Genomic DNA, 26,913 nt, shown 5'->3' with positions numbered 1-26,913 from the left:
GCCACCGGTGCTTTCCATGACCCATCACTTTGAAAATCACTGCTGCAGAATAGCAGCAGTATTAGCATTAATAGTAGTTGTAGTGGCTACAGCACTGGTATGGTCTTTCTAGTGGTTGCAGTTTAACAGCAGCAAATCTAAGGACATGGGATGATAATTTGAGGGCATAGATTATGAATTTGAGGTTTTATCATTTGTAGGCAGAATTCAAAACTGAGTCCTCATTTAAACTTTTTTTTCCCCATCAAATGGTCCCAGGGAGGCACAACAAGCAGAAATTCTGTATTCTAGTCCAGTGGTTCTCAAATGGGGGTACATGTACTCCTAGTGGTACTTTGCAGTACTGCAGGTAGTATGTGCTGGATAATTCCTAAAATAACTAGACTATGCTATAAAAAAAAAAAAAAAGATCAAAAATGTGTAAGTTTGAAAAGCACTTTTCAAATTAATTTTTCCCTCTGGATTTCCTGAAGGTGTCAAAGTTTTTGTGCTTTGAAGTTTGAGAACCACTGGCCTGCTGAATTAACTTTACCCAAATAGAAAGAAGAACTGCAAAAACAGTACCGGTCATTCACTGGAGTTTACTTACAATCAAACAAAACAACTGGATAAAATCATTTTCTGGAAGGAGAGTGTTGAAGAGAAACAGAAGTTCATTTACACGTTCCACAGCAAACAAAATGTCCAACGCTGCTCCCCAATACCTTCATTTTATCATTATGAAAATCACAGTGTTTCCCAATTCAATAATCTGCTCAGTAACATTTAGGCATAAAAAAGCCTCGAAAAGTTGTATGATTAGTGAGGCTGTAATATGACTTGCAAACTTGTAATATGAATAAACAAACATGTACTCCAAACACCTAAGGTGACATTAATATCACATTATGAGCTAGATTCAACTTTCCTTTTGAAATGTGCTCATTTGAGCATTATCCTCCAGTAGACCTTTTGTTTGTTTGGGATCTGTTCAGTGAATTATTAAATGTCATGGAATACAGCACAATACAGTTTGCACATCATGTCACAAACTCATGCATCTTAAATGAATCGTTCTCCCATTTTGAAAAATGTGATATTATTTCACTCGTCCCCTAGCTGCTCTGTAGGTAGTTCTGAAACATGCTGAAAAACAACAACCGCTTTAATCCAAACAAAGAAGGATTAATGTCACTTTACAAGTGCTGCTCTCTGAAACTGAAATGCACACGATTACCAAGAGCACACAGACGTGAAATTATGTAAAACCTTCTGGATTAATCTGGTTATTTTTAAGACTGTTAGCTGTATGGAAGGAGGCTAACAGTTACTACATAACAGCTAGGGGGAGGAGTGAAATTATATCACATTTCTCAAAATGGATGAACCATCCCCTTAAAATACAAGCACAACTTATTCAGGTAGTTTTTTTTTATGTCACGGTATCATTGGCTCAATTTTTGGTTCATGTTGACAACCAAAACACATGCAGAACCAATCGTAGGGATTTAATGATTCAAATGATTCAAGAAGTAAAGAATTCTGCAACCTTCAGGCTACCTTTGTGAATTTCAGCGTTGCCCCTGTGTTGTTAAACCTGCAACCTTACAATATGGAGAGGAAGTATTTGACCCATTGGCTGCTTCGTCTATTATATCTCCTAGATGTCCTGAAGGCCTCTCTGCGTCCTTCCTTAACCCTCTCGATACAATGACAGCAGGTGCAACGGCCACAAATACACTGAATATGCTGCTGACCAAATGCAATTATCCAGTACTTTCCAGGTAAACCATCACTTCCACTCACAAATTATATTAAATCTGTAAATAGAAATCTAACTTTTAAATGTACAGGCATTACAAGGATTTGTTCATGATAGAGATTTCACCTAAGTACACATTGTTTTAGTCCGAGTTCATGGCTGCATAACAGTTGTTGCTCAAAGATCACCTTTTTGAAAAGTTAGTGTTATCAAAGTTCAATTAGACGTTTTCCTAAATTAACACAACCGTACTTAATTCAATCACTCAATCACCGACCTGCATTAGTTGTTGGTATAACTTGCATAATACTAATGATCTAAAACATACCACTGGAAACAAAGAACACAGAGCCGGAAACAAAGAACAGAGCCTGAATGCCAGGGAATGTGAGAACAAACAGAAAGTGAAAGGCAGAGTGACAAATGTCTCGAAAACAGTACGTCTCATTTCAATCTCAAAGCCTAAACATGATGACAGTATGACACACTCACATGTCCTCGCCCTCTCCACGGAGGGCAAGCTTGTAAGGCAGCCACCTAGGAGGGGACTGGATTCTTCCCCTCCTAGACTGGAACAAAGCAATCCCAAGCCTCTGTGGACTGAATGGGAAACTGAACAGACAAAGACTAAAAAGGGATAGTTCACTAATCCTGAAAAAAAAAAAAAAAAAAAAAAAAAAAGTTATTTAATCCCCCCCCACCTGTTCTTTGGACAGCAGTGGAACAGAACTGTTAGTCCACCTCAATGGCAGGAGGCTAACAGTTAGCATGTGGAGCATCCAGCCAGGATCCAGCACTCAGTAACAATGAGAGGAAGATAGAGCCACTACTGTCCTACACAACAGCTAGAGGGGAAGTGAGATAATATCACATTTTTCAAAATGTGTGAACTATCCCTTTAGATGAACAAACATATAGTACAGTAGCTGTTACATGGATATCAGTTGGTCTCAACTCCTGATCACTCACAAGACGATGCATGCAACTCATTTTGTTATTCTCCAAAGTGCAAAAATAAGAGGGGAGGAAAAGCAGTAAGCCTGTCCTAAAACAGAATCATGACAGCTTCCACAATGAGGTTCACAAGAAGACAGAGTTTTTGCTCCCACTCCACCCAGTCACATGTAGATCAGGCTAAGATCTCTATTTGATTAGCAGGTGTGTAAGGATTGTTACATTCAAGATGAAAACTCACTGCTATCCTAATCACTTAGGTAAACAAGTATAGTTCAATATGTGCAAGTCAAAGTGCCACCTTTTGCAGTGTGACTTTGTTGGTTCATATAAAGATAACTGCACACTCAGCTCCGCTAAATCTATTATAACCAACGTTTCGACCAAGCAGCTCTTTGTCAAGGTGTTTTGGTTGAAACCTTAGTTATAATAAATGATTTTGTGGAGCTGTGAAGGCAGTTATGTTACTCATCTCCATTCAAGTTCTCATCATAACCAGCACCTCTGCTCTTGTGTACATTTACTTTTATAATAGGACATTTTGTTGAGCGTCACACACATTGATAAATCACCACAGTTTTGGAATGGATGAAATGATATGAAACAAAATAACTAACATTTGTAACACACATGTTGAAAACTAATATTGGAGCTTTCCATTGAACTCAGAACTAGGATAGATCTGACTTCTCACAGGGAAAAAGGCCAAAATGCCCACATATGATGTTACTACAAAACAGTGGAAAACAAGCAGCTCTCTATGACTGGATTTTTATTTGAAAACACATTCAACTTCAATCTAGCGTTCTCTGTAGTCTTTATTTTATGATGGCATAATTTACAGCTGTGTATGATTTTAATGTGATGTGTATGATTTTAATGTGATGAAGATAACTAGCTGTAACTGTAACATGATGTTAGAACGTTAGAACGTTAAATGTAACGTTACATATTTTCATTGCCTCTCGTTAGCACGTCATTTGCTGTCAGTGGACAGATCAGTGTTTCCCATCTTCTTGTGGGCGTCCATGTCATTTGCAGTGGAACACATCCAGCACAGAGGTGGGAAGTCGACCATCCAGCAGTCAATAGAAAGCTCCATTAATTTCTGTTTTTAAATTCTGACAGCAGCAAACACATACTCAAAGAAATAAGCAGTAAAGTAGAAGATGCTTGATAGCTGGATGTTATGCAAGGTGAAAGTCTTTTTTGGAAAAGAGAGGAACGCTGCAACAATTGCATAAGTGCTATCACAGACCCTGTGCATACCTCACACACCAACACCAACACAACCAAGCCCAGGAGCTGTGGAATGTAAGAAATCAAATGTAAACCGTGTGTGAAAGAGGAGTGTGTCCACTACAGTGGAAGCAGAAGGAAGTTCAGCATTACTTAGATGATGAAGACAATCTGTTCTGGATGAGAAAATCTAAAAGTTTCCATGTGGAGAACAGTACGGCGAAAGCAGATCGGTACAGAGTCCAGGCCTGCAGCAAACGGCAGGAGGAAGAGGAGGATGAGCATGATGAGGTATATGAGCCCGCTGCGCCCGGCTGCTTCTCACATACACACATGCACATCATACTCAGTCCATCTTGTCCTTCTGAACCAGCTTAGGGGCATCTACAAAGTTTTGGCCATTAAAGAAGATGATGACGGCTGTAATCCAACTGGCGGCCCCCCAGAACATCACGTATGCCAGCGTCTCAGTCCAGGTGTCGCCTGAGGGGGGGACAGCCAGCAGTTAGGACGGTCAGCTCAGCACGGACAAGTCTCATTTGACCCTGTCCTTTATCACTTGGTAATGGTAATTACCTTCATTTAATTAATTTACTTCAGTAATGGTAATTTTATGGGTTTATTGGTAAATTGTGGGGGTAATTTTATAATAATTTTAATTTCCAACATAATTATAATAATTATAGTTTCTACAAATTTTACTGAATTTTCTGATAAATTTCTCTGAATCTGTTGCTTTTTCCAGTCATTTTCTTGTATACTCTTTTTTTTTTTTTTAAAACTTGAACTGTATTGTATTGAACTGAAAAAGACATGTTAAAGATTAAAAACTAAAAAAAACTGTCACTACTAACTGTATTTTGTAAAATAATCAGGATTGTCATTGAATAATCATGTGGCACCAATTACAATGAAAACCTGTAGACTCTTGGACCTCCATGGAACTCAGTTGCAAACTACCGTCAAAGATCCTTCACAGCTAAATACAGAAGACAGCTGTAGCTCTGAAAACCAAGACAGGAAGTGGAGAGGATGAGAACTCACCAGCCATGAGACAACAGATGATGGACATGGAGAATGTCACCACCATGATGATGGGCAGCTGCATGAGGAAGAGGATTCAAATGATTAGACTTCAGACTTAATCTGGAGTGCTGGCATTGCTGACAAAACTGCTGAACACTGACCGTGAAGACTGTCCAGTCTCTCTGCACTCGAAGAGGTGTAGGTCCGTCTGATTCATCAAGAGCAAAGTTACCCAGAAAGAGGTCAATGGAATCCTAAAAAAACAAAACAAAACAAAAAAACAACTAACGTTCATTATTAATTCATAATCTCAGGCCCAACAACTGCAATGACATTGAATTTAGCAGGAAAGTTAAGGAGCACATCTGTTCCCCAGTTCAATATGCTGGAAACACTAACCCTAACCCCCTGAATACAGAGCTGTGGACCATCTTTTTCAGGTTCCCATTATGTGCCATATTAATGTGGGGAACACAGGACCCTGGGAGCACATGACTGACTCTGAAAGTCAGCTGGCTGGCTTACTGGTCAGTAAACCTCTACACAGCTTACATGGCTAGACTCTGGTAACTAACACAATTGGATTTTTTTCTTTTTTTAAGATTATTTTGGGACATTTCTGTTTTATTAGACATTCACAATGGAGAGCGTCAGGAAAGACATCTCATCGTTGCCTCATTGTTACTGTGTGCTATATACTGGCTGGATGATCAAAATGCTAACTGTTAACCTCCAGCCATTAAGGTGGACTTCCAACCAGCAAACATTCTTAATAATAATCGCCTTATCCATTCCATTTGTTAAGTAAACAAAGTGCTAGTTTGATGTAGCAGAATTGAGAGGAGTTACAGTCCTACATAACAGCTGGTGGGGGTGAAGTGAAATAATATCAACATTTTCAAAATGGGTAAACTATCCCCTAATGAAAACTGTTGTATGCTTGATTTCTTGTTTCTGTGCTGGTGTAAACTACGTTCATGGAGGTTTCCATGAACCCAGCATTTATTTGGCTTGATTAAAGACACTGGGTGCCTCCTACATTGGTGAAAACAGATCATACTTGTCTGAAGCCATCAGAGAAGTTGTTTTTGTAGTAGCGGATCATGGAGTTCCAGCCGTCCATTACCAGTCCCCACTGGGTCCTCTTCCCCGTCCTGATGGAGGAGAAGTGAAGGAAAATCAACGTCCATCAAACAGCAGAATAACAACCCATCATGCAGAGGGCTGCTCGACAGCAGTGCACATTATGGAACTGATTTGTCTTTGTCTGTGTGATGTGTTGCATTATTGTACCTCGTGAAGTCGGTTTTCAAGGCTCCAGTTCCTGCATACTGTACAGCGCATGCATTAGCATTGTCAGCCCATGCTAGTTAGAGAGCACACACAGAAAACAAGGTGCGGCGGGGTCAGATGCTTAAGTTAATTTTAAATTGGTTTAGGTACTGATGAGACCAGTCATGCTAAGGTTTACTACCATTCTTGTAGATTTTCTCAAAATCTGCCTGTTCTTCAATCCGTTGTCCCACATTCAGAACCCCCATCCTCTGTGGACACACATTCAGAGAACATGAGTGAAAAACATCCAGAGTTCACATGGGGCCTTTTCAGACCAACAAGAGACTGGTTCCATTCCAGTTTGCAAACATAATTTGCAACTGTTCTGAGAATTTCAAGCAAACATAAATCGGTTTGGAACCAGAAAAATGAGTTCCCTGCTGGTTATGTATTAATCTACAGGGAAAGATGGAGTCAATGTAGAAACTGAGGAGTGTGCAGTGGTCTGCTAAAGGAACAAAACAACTGATGATTGGGAGAAGGCTGGGTTTGTTCTTACCCAGTGCCAAATGATCAACAAGTTAAAAAAAAAAAAAACTGAAGTGAATACAGAGACTCCAAAAAGGACCTAGTGAAAAGTGGCTCTGGATGGGATAACATGGGGGAGTATCATGAACTCCTTGATGGCGTGACGGGTCATCGACCAGCAAACCAGCAGACCGATGCACCAGTCACAGCAATGCTGGAGTCAGCCACCAACGACCTGATGACACCTCAGTCACAATGGTTCCACTCCAAACTGGTGCAAACACCAGCCAGTTCACTAGTCACCACCTTGGTTTCAAGAATCCCAAACGGAACCAGTTCAAGAACTAAAACTGTTATGATCAAAAACGGTGTCTGAAATATACCATTTGAGCTATGCTATTCAGCTCCTGTCAGTATGTTTACCTGAAGCTGGGACTGTAGGGAGCGTCGGGCCAACAGACTCTGAATGACGTTTGTCCTGTCCAGGCAGTCCATACAGTTACTACGGAAGACACCTTTCTGCTGGGCTAATGTCTTCCCCTCTGTGTTCACCATGAAGTAGCTACACACAGACAGAGAGTTAGATCATAGACTAGACTGTGACTATGTAGTATCATGGAACAGACAGTTGCTGAACTGTGTTACCTGTATTCATCTTGTGCTTCAGCCACAGCATCAACCAGGATCTGAAGGCGATCCCATCTCATCCTGCTGCACTCCTTATGAAAGTCGAAGGCTATGTAACTTGGGATATTACAGACAGAAAAAAGTGTAAAAGCCCTGCAGTCACATTAGGAACAAACCAGGAGTCTGTTTACACCAAGATAATCCTGGTGCTCAAGACTCGGGACCCTGCTCGATTTCATTCTTGCCAATTTATCAGGAACTTCTTGTACACTTGGGATGCAAGTTAAATGCAATTACCTGAAACCTCGAAAAGACAAAGCTAAGAACCAGGATTGAGGAGCACTGATCCAGACTTCCCATTGCATAATTAGCATTTCCATGTATACTGAAAAATAATTAGCAATTTCTCTACAAAGGAAGCAGCTGAGAGAGATTTCTTCTAGTTTGATTAAGCCCACAGTACGCTGTAGACTGAAATAAAAACCTATTGATGTGTAGGCAGAAAGCAGTGCTGGACGAATGTGATAACATATTTGCTTAATGGGCAAATGTCAGAGGTAAGGGCGAGGCATTGGTTTTGGGTGGTAGGCCATGTAATTTACCATTACATAATCATTATCCCACTAATTTTTAGACATTAGCATAATTACTGTAAACAAACAAGATTACTGGCAACAAGACAGAACATGATTCGGTACTGCATTTTACATTGTGCTGCTGGTAAGATTAGGCAGCAAGTCTGCTGTATCATTACAGAACAAAAGAGATTATTTCATGGCACAAAACAGGAGGATCACTGCTCTTTCAGTGCAAACAGACCAAAAGCTTTTAGACTCTCTGGTAATGGTAGATGGTTAAAAAAAAAAAAAAAAAAACTATAATGTTTATCCTCTTCAGTAAAGAAAAAGAAGGCATGTGGAGGAAAGGGGCACGGAACAAAAGATGGTCTCAGTTTTGAAATTGATTTCTGTTGCTAACCGAACAAGGTTTAGTTTGGGGAACTACAATTTTTGGTGGAGATTAAAAACAATAATTACAACATTTTTTCAGCCTTTCTTTTGAGATTTTAAAGAAAAATATTGTTGCTACTAAGTCATAACTGTTGTATAAAAGCAACAGAACACTGGAGGCCTGTGTGCTGTGGTAAATAAAAAATCACAGCTGTAATTTGGTGCCACAGGACCAACATGTACCGATGAGATGTCGTCTGTCTCTTGTTCTAACAGAACCAAAATCAGAAGTACTTCCCCAAGGGGAAATTGGGTCAGTTGCAGTTGCTCAGTTCTCATTTGAAGAATTAAATTTTAAGAAATAGAAAATAAATGATAAATAAACAAATTCATAAAAAAGTATGTGCATTATGTATGAAGTTGTATCAAAAGTATGTGTATTATGTGCATTAAGTCTAAATGTGCTTTAATCTTACAAAATATTACAACTACTGCTATTGCACAGCTATTCTTAAAGTATACTCATGGAGTCAGCTATTGTGAACTTCATCCTCACAAGACAAAAGAAGTGAATTTACAATGGCCCATTTTTTGAGTGTTCAAAGGGAAAAACCTTTATACCACTACACATGGAAAATATACAATCAAAGTTGACATTGTACATTGTACAAAGAGACATTGTATGCCAATTATAAAACTGGTTAATACACTGATGCCATACCAGCTGTGTAAAAGGCAGACATAACACTTACTGGATCAGACCATTGTCCATGCCAGACACCATCTTAGCAAAGGCCTGCTCCAGTGGCTTCTCGGAGCCCTTTTGATTTACCTGGAATGAAAACAGCACAAGGTAAAATTTCATAATATCATCATCATCATCATCATTATTATTCTCATCATTAGCCTCATCATCATCATCATCATCATCATGATATGGAGGCCCTAAGAGGGTGTACATTCATACTTATTATTTAGCCCATTTTACTGTGATAACGACTTAATTTAATTTGTTTTCTGGAGATCTTCAGGTATTTATGTCATTATCTTGAAATAACAAATGTTTTCCTGAGATATGGGATTATTTTCTTAAGATAACAAAAATTTGATTTCCAGAACTAATGACATAATTGACTAGAGATCTAGAGACCTCTCTTTCTGGAAGAGGGTTAGGGTTAGATGCTAACTCTTTAGTCACTTATTGTGACTGCAGCTTTCGGCCAGGAGAAGGTGTCATCAACTGGTGTCCGACCTTCACGTCCTCCGGGCCACGGGTTGGCAGTGGTGGCTGGTCACTGCCCATCCTCCCCTAGCTTCCAGCTTAGCTCCTCCCTTCTATTCCAGAGCCAACATGATGCTCTCTCTGCTACTTCCCTCAAGCTGTGTACAGCTGCCTTCCTCTCACAAAATTACCATTTTGTTGGCGTTCCTCCCGACATTAACAAACTGACGGACAAACAGACCGTATATATAGGCCTATTAACGCAAGGTTTGCAGAGCCACTGGCGGAGGTGTTTATTCACATGCCTTTCAACTCCCTTGCTTGTCAGTAGCCACATGAGTCTTGGTAGGAGACCATGCTGGAAGAGCCAGGCTTTGAACTTCCCTGGTAGACCTGACCCCTCAATCTTCCTCACCAAGTCACCTGCCTGCTTTTTTTCAACAGATGTTATTTCTAATGATAGTGATGATCCCTCTGATGTGGTGAGGGATGTGTGAGTGTTCCACGGCTGTGTGGATGAGGTCGTGGGGGATTGATCCATATGTGTTTGCTAAGTCGAACGAGACGACTGTTAGGTTGCCTCTACCCTCCTTGGCCTCTTGGATCAGCTGGTTGAGGACACCTGTGTGCTCCAAGAACCCAGCAAGGCCTGGGTTGCCCCCCTTCTGAACTGAAATATTGATGTATTTTTTTCTAATCATGTACGCTGTCATCCTTTTTATGAGGACAGAGAAGATCTTGTGTTCGATGCTCAGGAAAGAGATGGTAGGAAAAATCGCTAATTTCGAAGGAGTCTGCTTTCTGCCCTCTGCTCTATTCCAACAACAGGATGGTGCCTTTTTGCCCCTACCCTCCGCAAGAGCTTCCATAGCCAGGACAGTAGCTTAGGACATCTCTTGTATACTTTGTAAGACAGACCCTGTCCTCGAGCAGAAGCTGATTGGGCTTTCTGTATGATTTCTCGGATCTCTTTCCACACTGACCCACTGGTGCTGAGTTTTTCCTCAGGAAGTTCAGATCTCCTCGGGTGCCCCCAAGAGCATCGGAGTGGCTCTCTTTGAGAAGTTCCACCACAACGTCCTTAGGGTGGGTCAGTCTCCCAGATCTTGCTTCACCCAATAGGTTTCTTCTAATCCTGTATGGATTTTTGATGAACTGAGCATGCTTTGCCTCCTTCTCCTTCCTCAGTCTTCGAAACCTGTCAGCACTCCTCTGTCTACAGAGTCTCCCTCAAAGACTACTAGTCAGATCCTCAATGCCCGCCTTTTCCTCAGCAGTAGCTCTTCTGAACTGCCTGTGGAGAATCTGGGTTTCTCTTCTCAGCTATTTCAAGATGATGACATAAATAACTAGAGATCTCCAGAAAACAAATTAAATTAAGTCGTTATCACAGGAAAACAGAGCAGGCCTCTTTGAGCTTTTGTATTATTATTATTATTACGATTATTATTATTGTTATTATTAAAGTCCCCCTGAAATGACCTCACATGAGCATCTTAAGTAGTGACATCATTGTGCATTAGTGAATGATCCTTCTCTGCACCATGTCCCACCCAACAGGAAATACATCAAATCAATACAGTAAGAGTCCATTTCATGGGGTCCTGAATAATTATAATAAAGCAAATACAAAGAAAGAGCTTGAAAATGGGGAGGAGGAGGTTACCAAGTTCAGAATAGTCTGCTTCCCATAGATGAGGACCTGAGAGTCAAAATGCCTCTGGAAGCCATCCATCTGTAGGTGTTTCAAAAAGCTGTTAGCATCACATTTTCACACTCATCACTACTAATAACAAGCACACAGCAACAAATAAGACTGCTCTTACATGACTGGAGCTTTGGCTGATCACAGGTTTAGGCTTGTATTTGAGGTTGGGTCTCTGAGACCAAAAAAAGGGCATGGAACCTCGTGTCTGTTGGAGGAAAAAAAACAAAGTTGGTTAGGAAATTAATTTCTAGATGTTAAAGGAATAATTCACCAATTTGTTAAAAAAAAAAAAGTGATACAGTTTCCCCCCAGCTGTTCTGTAGGACAACAGTGGTGCTATCATCCTCTCATTGTTACTGATACCCCTTTTCCACCAAAGAGGTTCCAGGGCTGGTTGGGAGCCAGTGCCTGACTTAGCACCGGTTCTTTGTTTTTCCACCGCCCAAGCACTGGCCAAACTGGTTCCAAACCGGTTCCAGGCAAGCACCAACTTCGAGCAGGGGCTAAACAGGGGCCAGAGAAAGAACCGATGACGCGACCCACCGCGTCACTGGTGGGCGGGGTTACAGACCCACACCCACCCACGTGATCACGTTTTACACTGATGTAATGACGTGGCTCTGACTTGGCTCCGCTTGGCTCTTGGCTGATGGAAAAGCAAATTGGTTCTTTGTTGGAACCAGTTAAGCACTGGCTCTAGCACCAGCACCGAACTAGCACCAGGTTCTTTTTGGTGGAAAAGGGGCATGAGTGCTGGATACTGGCTGGATGCTCCAAATGCTAACTGTTAGGCTCCTGCCATTTAGGTGCACTTCCCCCCAGCTAACATTCTGAAAAAAAAAAAAACCCACCACAATTTAAGAAAAAAAAAAAAAAAGATGTTCTTGTTACAACGGTGCAGCTGTTATACTTGCCTGGACGAATGAAGCTCTTGCTCCCTCATACAGAACAATCTGCTCCGTCTCCACAAAGTTAGCAGCATGGCCTTCTGAATCAATGCCTGCCCAACAGACAGCAGGGTAGAAAACAATGTCGTTAGCCATGATATTAGCACTTCCTGCCGCAGGTCTATGGTGTCAGAAGATTTACGAACAATACTGGTACGCAGCGTGAGAATTTCTCCACCAGCGAGATTTCTCCCCACATGCACAAGGCAGAAATCGTTCTCGCTCATGCATCACTCAAAAGGGAGTGAAAGGTTTATTCATACAAAAATCAAGAAGGAAATAAACTAAAAACAAAAATATATAAAACAAAAATCTTATAAACTGCTGGTTCTCAACTGATGTAGCCTCAGGGTCCATGTTTCTGCATAACCACTAGGTCTCAGTCCACTGATTTAAGAGCCATTCAATTTAATTCTGCGAGATAACCCAGTAACCTGCAATGTTTCAATACACTATCTCACACTAGCTCTGAAAGCTGAATGAAACCCCATTTTATTTATTTCTAAAATGTAAAAAAAAAACAAAAAAAAAACAAACACTATTTAGTCCAATGGAAATGTAATTTTTTGTCAGAAATTGCAGTCTCATGTCATCTAAACAAGCATATGCAATCAAACTTTGCATAATATAAGCTTTTAGTTGATCATAATTTAGAAAGAATTCTCATTTTTCTTGCACTTATGGTCAGTTTTATGTATATCAGATAATATTAGGTAAGAGAAAATGATTTTGGCTTACACTTGCCACAGAAGTGCTAACGTGTCAGAGACAGGGGTCTGGAAAGTGGATCCCTTTGTTCTCTACTGTTTAGGATGCACCTTCAGTCTCCATGGTGCAGCTAAACAAAGGCACTGTTTCAGTGGTGAAGATACTTTACACACTAGCTTCCACTCACATGCACCTTCAGCTGATCTCTACTGACCTGCTGAGCTTCAGTGGCTTTTTACCTCTCACGTAGTATCTGACACCGGCCCGGAAGCAGCTTCTCCTGGAGATCAGAACCCATTCAAAGATCTTCCCGTTGATGCGGCACGGCTTCATGACAATGACTTGAGCATAAGGGTCAAGGACAGTGTTTTTGTGGTTTTGTGGGACGCTCTCTCAGATCGTCTCAGTGTATATGCAACCTTGAACACTGAGAACTAATCATCACACACACAGCTGCCTGACACAGTCACTTGTATGCACCTTTTGTACAATATCAACATCTCCTTGTCTTTAGAACGTGCAGTATTTTCCCAGGTAAGTGTGATTAGATTAAAGATCCAGACATTACACAGACAAGAGTAGACAGTAAACTTAAACAATAAAACAAAATTCTAGAGTCCCAGTATCTGGGATTCCAGGGCTACTGCTTTTACTATTTTATTTTATTGTTTAATTTTAGTCATTTCTTATTTTTCTTTATTTCTCTCCTTTTGTTGTGCATTTTTTAATGTTATGCTATTCTCTTATGCTACTCTACTTCACTTGACTCCAAATGAAATGCTAACCAAATAAATGAGATGACAATGTGTGCATCTACAAACGTTTGCAAGGTCTAACCTCATGAAGTATTACAAAATGTTTATTGATAATTGTTAGTTTGAATGCTTTTGGGCAATTTAATTGTATTGTATTAATCTTCATCTGTGGAACCAGAAGTGGAAAGCAAGATTTGTGAAAGTTGTGTGGTAGTTGATAATCTATCCATAAAAATTTTTTTTCAGAGAATCTCAGTCAGTCACTGAGTGACAGACGCAGTCGTCAGGCTGGTTCCATTGTATGGGCCAGCCGGAAAAAAAAAAAAAAAAAAAAAAAAAAAAAACACACCAAGGACCAAAAAACTCACCAAGGGGAACCACTGCCAGGCACAAGTATCTGCACAGAACCCATTACCTGTTCTGCCAGGTGCCAGCACAACACAACATAAATACTATGTCATATTAGACAGAAATTATGCAACATGCAGGATTTGTAGAAACACAAATCAAGCACTTTGGAAAAACAACAAATCTGTCCAGCCACGATATCTAGTGGCCAGTATTTTTGGTAGGTACCATTACTGCCCATTTCATTTATTAAGACTGGATGATGTATTATGTACTTTTACAAATGAGCACTTCTACAATGACCTCTGAAAGATACTAGAGAGAAACAAAGAAATTCTTATTTTAAATTACTTTGTTTTAAATTGCTTTTAAAGTAACTTAAAATAATTCTATGGTTATTTTTTTTCTTTTCAGAAGAAAAAAAAATCACTGCATGTTTAATGGTACGGTCAAAACATTACTTAGCTGAATTATTAATCAATTGTGGTTTACAAAATTGACTTGCTCACTGGTTAATTATAAATAAAAGTTAAGATTCACACCCTTAGTGTATGTTTTATCTATGCAATACAGTAGTTACTCTTCTATTGACAAAGTGTGCATGTATTGAGCTCATCATAAACCAGAGAAAAAAAACAGACTCTTAGAGAAAAGGATACATCCATGGACAACAGGGAGTGCAAACTTGTGAAGCTGTGGGGAGACATTAGGATAATGTTATGAGGTGAAAAAAGGTGAAAAAAAAACATTTATTCTTCCAGTAGGACCAATGAAGAAAAAAAACTTAGAGAAACAAAAAATGGGCCAAAGGCACACAGCAGCTACCTCTGGCTGTGCTGCCAGTTCTCTCAGGAGATTCCCATTCCACACAAACCTCTGATCAGCCTGAAAACACAAGATGACATACAGAGTGTCAACAATCCCTCACTCATCCATCAACCACAGAAGCAGAATCAATTAATCTAATCTTTAAATCATCCACAGTCTACCGTGTACATAATCATAATAATGAACACGGATATCTCTGGTGATACAAATGACAAATTCCAATACTAATTCAAGTGCCCTTTTTTCTTTTTTATGTTATTTTAATTGACTGTATTGTTACAGGTACATTATCCAGTAGAGAATAGTGGGGTTACTCTACAGTTTGTCTCCCATGTCCTGTAGAACAGACACAGACCCTTCTCACCTAACCCTAACCCTTCCAATGAAACTTTGCAAAGTCCAAATGCTCACACAGCAGATTGCGTGTCCACAGACCCATGACCCTAGCGCCACCATCTGGTCAAACAACAGCCATCAAAGAACCACTTCTGTTACAGGCTCCATTTTGTTGTTTCTGACTGAAAGCACTTAAATGCACAAGTCATATTTACAACTTCCAAAGCAGAGAGCAGGAGCTTACAGTGAGCACTTGCTCTATGTGTTTACTGCATCTCTCACCCTCTCCAACAGGCTCATCTCCTGGAAATCAGGGCTTGTGTTGGCCAGCCGCTGCAGGGTGTGTGTCAGGTCAAAGTCAGTGCAGAAGTAGAAGCCATCTGTATTCAGCACATTCTTAATCATGGACAGGAAGTTCTTGTTCTCTTGAGACTAGAGGACGACAGAAAACAGTTTTTTAGCTTCCCATGCAAATGCTGTGACAAAACTGACTAATTTTACAGAAGCATTTTAAAAACTTGTTTAAATATAAAACTATGATAGATAGATAGATAGATAGACAGATAGATAGGTATACTTTATTGATCCCAAACTGGGAAATTCACAAAACTATGATGATACATGATAAAATGAAAAAGGCATAGTTCACTAATTTTGAAAAAAATTTATATCATCTGACATCCATCTAGCTGTTCTATAGGACAGCAGTGGCTCTATCTTCCTCTCATTGTTACTGAGTGCTGGATACTGGCTGGATGCTCCACATGCTAACTGTTAGCCTCCTGCCATTGAGCTGAAATGAGCTGAAGAAAGCTTGATTGGAAAACTGTGTTGATTATGACACCATTTTTTGTTTTTGTTTTTGTTTTTTTTGCAACTTTAGGATATACAGACAAAGAACACAGATGTTTTTATGAATGTATCTAACTGTCAGGACCAATAAGAAGTACCTCCGTCTTAGCAATATTTAGCTGCAGAAGGTTCTGGGCCATCCAGCATTTGAGGTCGTGCATACAGTGAGTGAGTGTATTAATTTGTTTCATCATTAGGGGTAAAATGGTCTGAGGGCAGACCCCTGGGGCACTCCACAGGTCAAACTTGCCAGGGGCTACCCTAAAATATCTATCTCATAGATATGAGCAAAAAATAAAAAGCTGAGCGCTGTGCAACTTCTGCTGCACTCCATTAAACTTTGTTTATTTAACAATTTGATTGGATTAAGGTGATTATTTTTAAGAATGTTAGCTGGGGAAAATCCACCTCAATGGCAGGAGGTTACTGTTTAGCATTTACATCACCCAGCCAGTATCCAGCAGTCGGTAAAGATGAGAGGATGCCCTACATAACAGCCCTTTCAGGCTTTAAATGTAGATAATTTAACACTTGCTCAGATGGCTTAAAGATGTGTTGTTAGGCCTCTGTGGGTCTCTCCATTCACTCTATGAGGAAATGCGGTGCTGCAGTACTGATTGTTGTATCACATTAAGCAACAGGGTTCCTGACTTCTGTGGGCCTTTGGTGAGCTAATAGGATCTGGTTGCTAAGCCAGTTAGCTCAGAGTGAAGCCTGGTGTGATTCTACACCTCTATCCCTCCCCTGACTCAGGTGACTGCATCAGCTTCTAGCTGCCATGCTCTTGCTATTTCAGCACTTTGCTGTTTTTGCCAGTGACTGCAAAATCATCTACCCTGTTACTTCTACTACCATCTTCTCGGATTTTCCTTTTACCTCCACGCATTCATAGGAACATCTTTAGGTTGCCCTGTGCATGCATGAAGCCCCCAGATTTACTAGAACCACCTCACTGTTTCCCGTGGCTATTTTGACTTCAGCTCTGCAGAAGCATTTACAATGAATCACAGTTTCCAGCCAAGGTTGCTCTTTCAATTAGTGGGACAGGAATAGAAGCAAAGATTAATAATGCACTGCCTGCTTTGGTGAAATTAGATAGCACAGCAAGATTCCAGGCAGCTGAGAATAAAAGAAAAACCTGCTGAAATATGAGGTCTACTTTCTCACGAGCAGCCACTGTAACCCCATCAAAGATCTATGGGAGTCATCCAAATTTCCATCCCACATGATACCACACAGTAGGCCTGTAAATCCTGTCTACTGGACTTTATCCGTTGCTAGGTCTGTAATATTCACAGTGGTGCTGTTAAAAGCCTTATCACTGCTGGCCTGTCCAAAATGAGTAATTCTGAGGAAATGGGCTGAGGAGGTTCTTTTGAATTTTAAGCTGCGCTAGGCAACTTCACATTCTGGAGGCCTCTAGCATGCAAAGGAGGGGTGGGGGGCAAAGTGATGAAATTGCAAGAGCATGGCAGGTAGACACATCGTACGGCATCGGCAGCTAAACTGGCAATCACAATGAATTCTGTCCATCGCCAATTACTGATTCAATTGTCAATCAGCCCAAGCCGAGTTGTAATGAGCCCGAACTTCCAACTATTCAGCAAATTTGTTGGCTGAAAAGGTCTGCATGTAATTTAGGTTTAACTGGATTGTTACCTAAAAATATTGTCTAGTGCAGCTTTAAAATTGAGAAACAGTTTTGTCACCTGGGTCTCCGTGAGGTGCAGCACCGTCTTCTTATAGGAGATCATGTCAAAGTCTACTGCCTTCCACACAGCATGGCCAAGCAGGCTTCCCACATTCTTCTTCTTGGTTATGACAATCAGGTACATCCCTGAGTGGTTGGAATGCTTCAGTCATTTCAATCACACCATGCATTCTATTCAAAGCATACTTGAACCAACATGGCAGTACAGTGCTGCAACATCATAACCAGTAGCTAGAGTACCTACCTGCTACCAAACGAATGGTCCCCATAATACCACAGATAGGCCTGGTGACTGCTGATGGAGGAACATCCTTTTTCACTGCAAAAGCACCACAGCAGTTGAGACATTAAAATGTTCAAAAAAAAACTTGCCAGGTGCTGTACTGATATATAAAATAGTCAATACCTGCTCCAACTTATTAAGGTCAAGCATGAACAATATCATCAAAAAGCAAACTATGAGGGGGCACAGGGTGGCAAGAGTTAGGATATGGGCCAATGCATCTTCATACTCAAAGTCATTCTCTATCAGTTTCAGCTGGGAGAGATTTAACCACAGAACTTGGAATGGAGTGGAATGGTTATGAAACGGTTTGCTGTGGTCATTTGTCTGGTACAGAATAAAATGGTAACACCTTTGAACAGAGCAGTCATTCTTATACAATCTTTCAACAGTCTAACTTCTAGTCAATGAAATAACAGTGAAATTAAAATATTCCCCATTTCTCCGAGACCCCCTGGAAACCCCTCAAAGACCCCAGGTTGAGAACCACTGCTCTACCCCACAACAAGTGTCATGACCTGTCTTCTCTTAGAAAAATTATGTATTCACTGGAAAATGTATGTGAGTGAAAATTTTCGAGGATACTCAAATTTTCTTAGTGAGGTTTATGTTATAACCTTATCTCCCTGTTTATTGTCTTTTTTTCTTCTTTCTTTTTACAAATTGTATGTTTGGTTAAAAGTTAACTGTTTTTTTGTCATTTTTGATTCTGTCAATAAAGTTCTTTGGGGGAAAACAACAATAACAAAAAAGAATACACTTAAAAATGACTGCCACTCCAACCATCCCACTGCCTTGATTTGAATAGGACAGTCTGGTCTACTCCAATTCAATTTCTGTGGATTTAATTGTACAAAATGAGTTACTTCATGGCCATTGGTCTAAACCACTAACGAGCATTTTCTTCAAAATGATCCATAATCATAAAACTTTTCATAGAGTTTCTACCTGTCAGGGTCATTTCATTTGAGACCCTGTCGATGGCCAGGACAGCATCAGCTCCTTCATCACAGGCCTCGATGAAGAACTTCTCTGGGGTTGTGTGCCTGTGAGAGAACAAGAGAACACTTCATCTTCCAGTCCTCCAGGAGCTCAATTACAGTTTTTAACTGTTTAGTGTTCTGTCTCAAATGTTGCTCTAATATCACTTAAAGGGCAAGTTTGCTATTTTGTACGAGTGGGGAAAAAATATATTTACTTAAGTATTGTGACTTTTTTTTAACCTTTGAATTACTGAATCGTTTAAAGCAAAGGTATTCGTATCATATGAAGCTAGACAACCTAAGGAATCTGTTGGTACCAAACGCGTCATGCTAGGTTGTTGGCAAGGGGACTAATTCTCAATCCAAAGTCAGGCTACATTTTGGCAAGGGAAAAACTGGCATTTCCAGCAGGTCCCCTGACCTCTGACCTCCAGATGTCTGAATGAAAATGGGTTCTCTGGGCAGCCACAGCTCTGCCCTTTGCAGACATGCCCACCTTCTACTAATCCCATGCGGTTTGGGCACAGTCTGCATCAGTTGGCTTTGACTGGAAAGCTGAGACTCTTGTGGATTCAATGAGCCCCATTTGATTCATGTGTGATGATGATAGCCCGGGCATCACCCTCAGACATAGAGACCATCATTCATCATTTAACTGGTCACCTTTGTATTGAGTCTGACATCAATGTACTGCAGCCTCCTGCTCTAAATGGCTTTAAACAATGGCAATAACGTTGCTTTTCCAAAACACAAGCCATCCAAATAAAAGAGAGCACCGAGAATTTTATCATTTTGTTCAAGAGCTCTCCATTTCAAACCCTTTTTCCACACTGGCGTGATGCAATGTGTGTCTCCCAATGCACCACATTCAACCCAACAGATGTAGGCACATTCAAAACAGCAGCCTGTAGGACCACAGCCTAGGTCTCAAAGCTATGAGGGCTACAAACAAGGCAACAAGTGTGAAAACCCCAAAAGCTGCTGTCAAGGTGGAACTGGATGGAAGCAGGATTTGAGCTGGTGCTCTGTGTTTCCAGTATCCAAATACTAACCAAAAAAACACAGCTACAACAACCAGGACTGATTATGCAAAGAGCAGCTAACATCTGGCATTTGCCTAAAATCAAAATGAGCACATTCATGGCTCTTAATGACACATGGTTGGACATCATTTCTCTATAGTTTTATAACCATTTCTCCTGTGCAAGACACACTTCTGAATGTTTGTACAGCATTAAAAGTAACTTGGGCTGATTCTACAGTGAAAGGTTTCACATAATCTATTAAAAAGGTTGTGAATGCACAAGAGTAGAATATCAAATAACAGCCTGGCACGGAGCTCGAAAATCTTCACAGTGGAAAAATGTGACCTCCTCTTTAGCTACAATGACGTATGTAGCACAGGGTAACACCACGAAACACTCAGCTGCTGTTAGTGACACAGCCACACAGACACTCTATTGTTGGCCTTTCCTGATTTCCAACATTCAAATTATGCTGGTGCTACACAAATACCATGTAACATTACTGCCTGAACCTAACCTTTAATTAACACAAGCATACAAGAGAGTGTGAATGTTTGTGTCCCATTTATAACAATTTACCCACATTTTGCAATCAATGTGTAGTACTGCAGATTTCACAACATATAATCTTTTTCAGATGTGGTTCTGGTTGAAACACTCACCTTATAACGTTCCGCACCTTACAAAGTTGTTGCCAATAATAAACCACAGAACTTATAATTGGCTGTATTGTTAAGCAAACCTTTCCCCAGGGACTGTTTTCTGGCAGAGCGACTGTTTCACTCTGCCCAATTCAAGTCATCCAAACACAACAGAGGTGCTGCTTTAAACTAATGTACAGGACTTAATTACGGTGGTGGAATACTGGTGTGGAGAAAGTTTTAAAGACCCTATGAAATGGACAGTTACTTTCTTGATTTGATGTATTTCCTGTTGAAACAGGATGTTTGGGCAGGACATCGTGAAAGAAAGGATCTTTCCCATGTGCAAACCAATAGGATATCAATTTGGGTGAGAAACACAATTTTATTTAAAGGGACAGGTGGATGAAAGAGGATGTTTAAAAGGTTAATGAGGGCTTTATTGGTTGAAATTCTAATCTATAGCCACTAGTGCAGGATTAAGTCACTATTTAACATACTCTGTTTTCATCGTCATCTTATTTATTTAAAACCTTGGAAGACACATTGAGGGAGAACCCTCATTTTCAATGGTGCCGAAGTACATACAAAACACAGGGACACAACTAAAATCAAATGGCAATAAAAGAAGAATACATAGCTACAGCAGTTGCAAACAAGGCAAAATTAGCACTGCTAAAAGGGCGAAGTGAAAGAACTGTCAGTGAGATAAAGAGAAACTGATTTTTAAAAGGCTCTACAGGAACTACACGTCATGTGAGGTCATTTCATGCAGACCTTCTCTGTAAAAGTTGATTTTCAGCGGCCATAAGGAGGCCATTAGAAGACTGTGTGTGGCTGTGGTACTGGTAAAATCCCAGTGGGACTGCGAGGAGCTGCATCTTAGGAAACGGGTCGTGCTGGAAAAGAGCACGGAGTTGTGCTGGCCTTGAGCACAGTCAACTGAACGGCCTTAGTCACCAGGGCGGAGAGACAGCTTGACTGTCAAACAAACGTCTAAATAAACATCTGAGCTGTGCCGCTTCAACACTCCTCAGCGTGTCCTGGGTACGACTGGTCAGACTGGTGTGGCAACATTAATACATCTAAAACCCTGCCAGTGTGCTGCTGCTAGCTAGCAAAGTTAGCTAATCAACTTCTTCCCTCCACTTGTGAATTGAATCCATAGTGGGACGTGTGGTGTTCGATACAGAAATATGCACTGGCATTCATGATCTAATCACTCTGAAGCATGCCCGAGAAGTCCATCTAGATTATTCCGGTTTTCATAATGTATGTACAGGGAGGGAAACTTGACTGAATCCAGTTGTACCAGCCCAGCCTTCAGTCGAACTTCAGCCGATGTGTGACCGAGTTGTGACAAGCAGCATGCAACGCACAATTCTCCTCTCTGACAATCTTTACATATTTATTCGCCTTTCAAATGATTTGCCATTAATTTAAAATATCGATGAACTATATTATCTGTACTTACAAATTGTATCTCTCGTAGGCGGTCGCCATCTTCATTTCGTCTACTTGACCTGAGTGACGCCAGCATAATAAATAGTGTGGGTTATGCACTGAAGTGTTGCCAGGTACGAGTTGCTTAACCCCCTATAAATGTGTCTAAAAACCATGGGGTTATAAATGCGGCGTCATTCTCAAACCTGGCAACCCTACAACACATGACGGTGGATGGACTTTGCACTTTGACTGGAGAGACGGCTCTGGCCAACGTTAGCAGGCAGCGTTTGTAAATTGGATTTCTCTGTGTGTGTGACTCTTAACTGTTTTGTGATTTCAAAGGATGAACAAAGAAGATAACAACTGTAAACTCACGTAAAGACTTTGAAAATATGCATACATTCATTGTTTGGATAGCTTTTTTGGTTTGTGAGAGAGAATCACTGACATGTATTTGTGCATTTGCTTCATAAATATGAAGAACTGTGTCAGTAATATTGATTGGGAAATAGTTTGGTCCTCACCAAAACAACTCCTTCTATCAAATAATGCAAAAGAGGTCTGGTTTACGTTGACGCAGTGAAATATTTCTTCCAAGTGTCAGAGAGTGACAGATGTGAATTTGCCTCCTGGAATTTGCTCCCACTTACTTTGCTCTTGTATATATGCGCTGTGGAAAGATGTTAATAATTGTATAATATACAATTTTTTTTTCACATTCACTAATGCAAATGTACAGACAAACAAAATAAATAAATCAATTCTTTGTATTTATGAAGCAAATGGAACAATACCATTTGCAATTATTTATTTTGTTTGCATTCATGTGAACGATTTCTTTCTCACAAAACAAAAAAGCTCAAAACAATGACAGGTCAGGTTTGTCAGATTTGTTTCGTTTTTGCTGCATTTCTCATATGCACTAATCTGTTTTAGTGTCTTGGTGCCTCATCTATTCATAAGCAATGTTATCTTCTTTGAAATAAAGATTCACATTGTTTCGTTTTTTATTATATGCACATTTAGCATACACACTTTGTTTCCCTGAGTATATCAACTACATCAATTTCATAAATAAACTTTCACAATATTCAAAACCACGTTCATACTACAAGTAAGTCTAGCTGCAGCCTCCAGCTGGTGCAAAATACACTACAAAACAGGCAGTATTTGGGACACCTACGTACTGTGAAAGACCCCAGTAGGGTTATATAAAGCCTGGGCGGAAACTGTTTCTGTCTTTAGCTAATGGCGGCGAGAGATGTGTTTGCTGGGGGATCGCTGTGTCTTCCACTATCTGTATTTCTCTGGAGAGCATCGAGGGTAAATGCAGTTGTTTGTATTATGTCCTGCTCACGTGTTGTTTAGGTTAAACGGTTGTTTTGGCCAACTGAAAGGACTTTAAATGACATTTAGCAGAGTAATGTTGGCTTGTAGTGCTGTGCAGGACCCCGCCTGTCCCAACACGTGGTCAAGAGACTGGCTAACAGACGGCAGCTGCGGTTCTAGGAAGAAAGAAATGTATTAGGGCTGGGGAAAAGATTCTTTTTTTTATTTTTTTAAATTACTTAATCGATTTAAAGTAGGTTCTGTTGGTACAAAGCATGCCATGCTAGCTTATCAGCAAGGGAACAAAATATCGCTCCAAAGTTAGGCCCTAACCATTTAAATTTTAATTTTTCTAAAGATGGGTGGCTGCAAGGAATGGTTTGGCTCAAGGGGCAGAGCAGTTGTCTAATCAGAGGGTTCCTGGCTTGATAGTCTGCTCCTTGAGCAAGGCACTGAACCCCCAACTGCTCCTGATGGGCTGCTTGCTGCCATGCATGGTAGCTTCTCACATCAGTATGAGGCAAGCGTTGTAAAGTGTTTTAAGGGGCTGGTAGAGTAGAAAAGCACTATAGAAATGCAGTCAGTCACTGTTTTGCAATTCCTTACTTGGCTCCATATCAGTGGTCCTAGCACATGATTGCCAAACTGTAAAATGTAGCCAAATTTGCAAAATTAAGGTTCAAGGGACCAATATTTCTTGCACTGGTCACAAGTTTGAATATTTAATGTGATGGAGATAAAGCTTGTATTTGGTCTGATTTCAGGATCACTACAGAATGGCAAGACCAGCTGAGGGCATTTGGTCAAAGGTGAGTGTGATGGGATGCCACTGGGATGGGGGGTGTTGTGAAACAGACATGCTACGATGATGATTTCACAAGACTAGAGTCTCTGAATGCAACATGAAGCTCTTTCACAGTGCACTGAGAAAGCATATTATTTTTCAATAGAAACTACAAAGAGCGTTGAAGGATTGATTCTTATAACCTTCTCTTTTGCTCATTAGGCAAGTCAAGTGGGATGATGGGTGATACGATTAAGCCAGGACCACCCTTACAAGTAAGTTGCCTCCATTCTGAGCTTTTGGCTGGTTTCATTAAGCATAGGTTTTGGGGGAAGCATGATGTGTTCCCCGTGCACTCAGCATTTTGTATGCCATTTGTGTTTGCAGTTTCCTCCCAGTGAAGACTCCTTCAAAGCAAGCAGTGCTGTGGTTTGCATATGTAAGTATGTAGTCCAAGGTTTCCTGTAGAACTTTAATGTCTGAAATGTGTCCATGATGATTCATTATTTGGTTCACCTGATCTTATCTGATGTCTACTCGCAGCGCACTGAGACACTCAGACTATTGCACCTTTGCTTTGCTTTCATTCATATTAGATTGTTGTAAATGTGACCTCGGTTTTTCTGTCAGGTATGCAGTAATGCCAGTCTAAGCCCAGTGTCGGAGTACAATGAATGAACCAGGTTGGTATTACGCTGTAGTGTCTTCACTGTAATGTGTATGAATATTTGCATATTAAAGGCAGTCTAATTTGTTCATTGATGATCAGTGATGGAAAAGTGAGTTAGTAAAATGTCAAATTCTTGAATTTGAGTCATTACTTTAACCCTGTCTGCCATGTTTTGCCCTGAGCTTTAACCTTTGCCACCAGAGTCACTTTGATTGCTTTAAATGCAGAGAAGTAAATGAGTATCTTGAAAGACATGCTTTGGGTGCAGTTCAGTAAATTTGACATCAGTTTGTTTGGGCTTTGTTCCAGGTTGAGTGAAGATGGTGTACCTAGTGGATGGTAAGTCTGCAGCATGTTGAATGATTATGCAAAGTTGTCACATGCTTCAATGATGATCACAGTAAGACTAGAGTCTCTGAATACAACATGAAGGTCTTTCACAGTGCACTGAAAGCAGTACTGTGCTCATTAAACTGTTTTCAGGTTTAATTAGTTCTAAACTGTCATTCCCTTGCCCTATTTAGATCCATGAGCCACGGTCAGTCAGCAGCTGTCTGTAACTGGTAAGTCTTTGATGTGTTCTGTGTGGAAGTTGCTTCAGACTAAGCTTGACTTAGATTTACAGTGCATTGCTGCCAAACTTCTATGTCCATGTAACACTGCTCACAATGCTTCTTTTGACAGATGCAGCAGCCTATCACTGAAGTGGAACTACAAGTCTGGGCGAGAATGAAAGTCAAGTCATTGTACATGAAGAATTTGAAAATTGATTTCTCTGTGACAGAAGCAATCACTAGGCTGTAATTATACTCAATCTGTTTACTGAACAAGGTTGAATAACCCATTAAATTGATACTTGCCTCAGAAAAGCCAAGATAGGATTGCAATTTATTCATTCCTGGTGCCTTGTGGTTTTAAAGGGTTTTATCATGAATTGTAACTAGTGTATTGTTTGTGATAACATAATCTGTCATTACTGCAGCTTTGTTTATGGTATGACCTTTTCAAATAAAAGGTGATGGAAAAGCAGTGTCTTGAGTTCTTTCTAAGGACTTCAATAATTGTGATTGCCATAAAATGCATCAACAGAGAAATGGTGCTGCTTGGCAGGTAGTATGGCATGTTTCCAGCCTGGAAAGGACTTGGGCAAATCAAACGTGTGTGGGCCAGACAAGGTTTTGGTACCACTCAAGATTGCAAAGTAGAATTAAAATTTTTTTGAAGGACACATGTATGAAGATATTTTGGAATGATAACCTTTTGTAAGTGGTAGACTTTTCTGATTTTGTTTCTGGATATGAATTTAATTACACTGTACATTGAAATTGCTTTTGGTGCTGGCACATATCCAGCATGGGTTACATATTTTTTCCTAAAAATATGCTACCACCACTGAAGCTTGCCAGTTCAGCTGATGGTATCTGGTGTGGCTGACTAAATTGTAAAACCTGAAGTTTTTTTTTTTTTGTATGCGTGTGCTAGGGCCCAAATAACCCTTCTCAATGTCTTAGGTAGTACATCACAGAATTATTTCTTTGAAATTGAGCCTGAAGTTGGATATACACCAAATATTTAATTTAGTATACAGGGTGGTTAATATAAAAAGAAAAACTACCACTTACCAAAATATCTGCAGACATGTGCTCTTTGAAAAAATATTAACTAGACATTGCCACCTTGAGTGGTACAGAAAGGAGAAATGTTGGGCTTTGGCCCATGGACTCGTGGCAGACCAATTGAAAATACTTTTGCCTCCCAACATCCTAAACCAAGTCTCATTATTTTATGGCCAGACTGACCCCAAGGACTCTTCAGGCTCCAATTCTGCAACCTTTTAACAGTAATTATTATTGAAATAAATGAAAATGGACTCTTTTGTAATACTGGTTTTTTAAAAAAAATGGCAACATGCTTCAGCATTTCAACATAGTTTTGGAAGCCCTGTATGAGTGGTGTCTTACGTAAATGCTTATGTGTTGAAAGTTACATCTGGGACT

The 26,913-nt window shown here is 40.2% G+C and overlaps 1 protein-coding gene and 1 long non-coding RNA gene across 2 annotated transcripts; one reads left to right on the top strand and one right to left on the bottom strand.

Moving 5' to 3' along the window:
- Positions 1-561: 561 nt before the first annotated feature.
- Positions 562-22,236, bottom strand: sacm1la (SAC1 like phosphatidylinositide phosphatase a). Its single transcript, XM_030063243.1, has 20 exons — positions 22,162-22,236; positions 18,987-19,084; positions 18,000-18,074; positions 17,754-17,881; positions 15,475-15,624; positions 14,854-14,913; positions 14,688-14,721; positions 13,165-13,266; positions 12,185-12,270; positions 11,389-11,475; positions 11,229-11,297; positions 9,093-9,172; positions 7,409-7,507; positions 7,187-7,325; positions 6,435-6,504; positions 6,254-6,326; positions 6,021-6,114; positions 5,122-5,214; positions 4,979-5,036; positions 562-4,417 (listed from the first exon to the last, which is right to left on the bottom strand). The coding sequence occupies exons 1-20, from the start codon at positions 22,194-22,196 to the stop codon at positions 4,281-4,283; spliced, it is 1,767 nt and encodes a 588-aa protein (XP_029919103.1). The 5' UTR covers positions 22,197-22,236; the 3' UTR covers positions 562-4,280.
- Positions 22,237-23,352: 1,116 nt separating this feature from the next.
- LOC115367498 (uncharacterized) lies at positions 23,353-25,945 on the top strand. Its single transcript, XR_003928922.1, has 8 exons — positions 23,353-23,456; positions 24,227-24,271; positions 24,469-24,521; positions 24,634-24,685; positions 24,877-24,929; positions 25,226-25,255; positions 25,441-25,479; positions 25,601-25,945. It is a non-coding gene; the product is annotated as an uncharacterized LOC115367498 (long non-coding RNA).
- Positions 25,946-26,913: the final 968 nt, after the last annotated feature.

The sequence above is a fragment of the Myripristis murdjan genome, chromosome 11, assembly GCF_902150065.1.
Source record: "Myripristis murdjan chromosome 11, fMyrMur1.1, whole genome shotgun sequence".
NCBI classification, from domain to species: Eukaryota; Metazoa; Chordata; class Actinopteri; order Holocentriformes; family Holocentridae; genus Myripristis; species Myripristis murdjan.
Note: the sequence above shows the minus strand (reverse complement) of the source record. Positions and strands in the feature narration are given on the sequence as shown.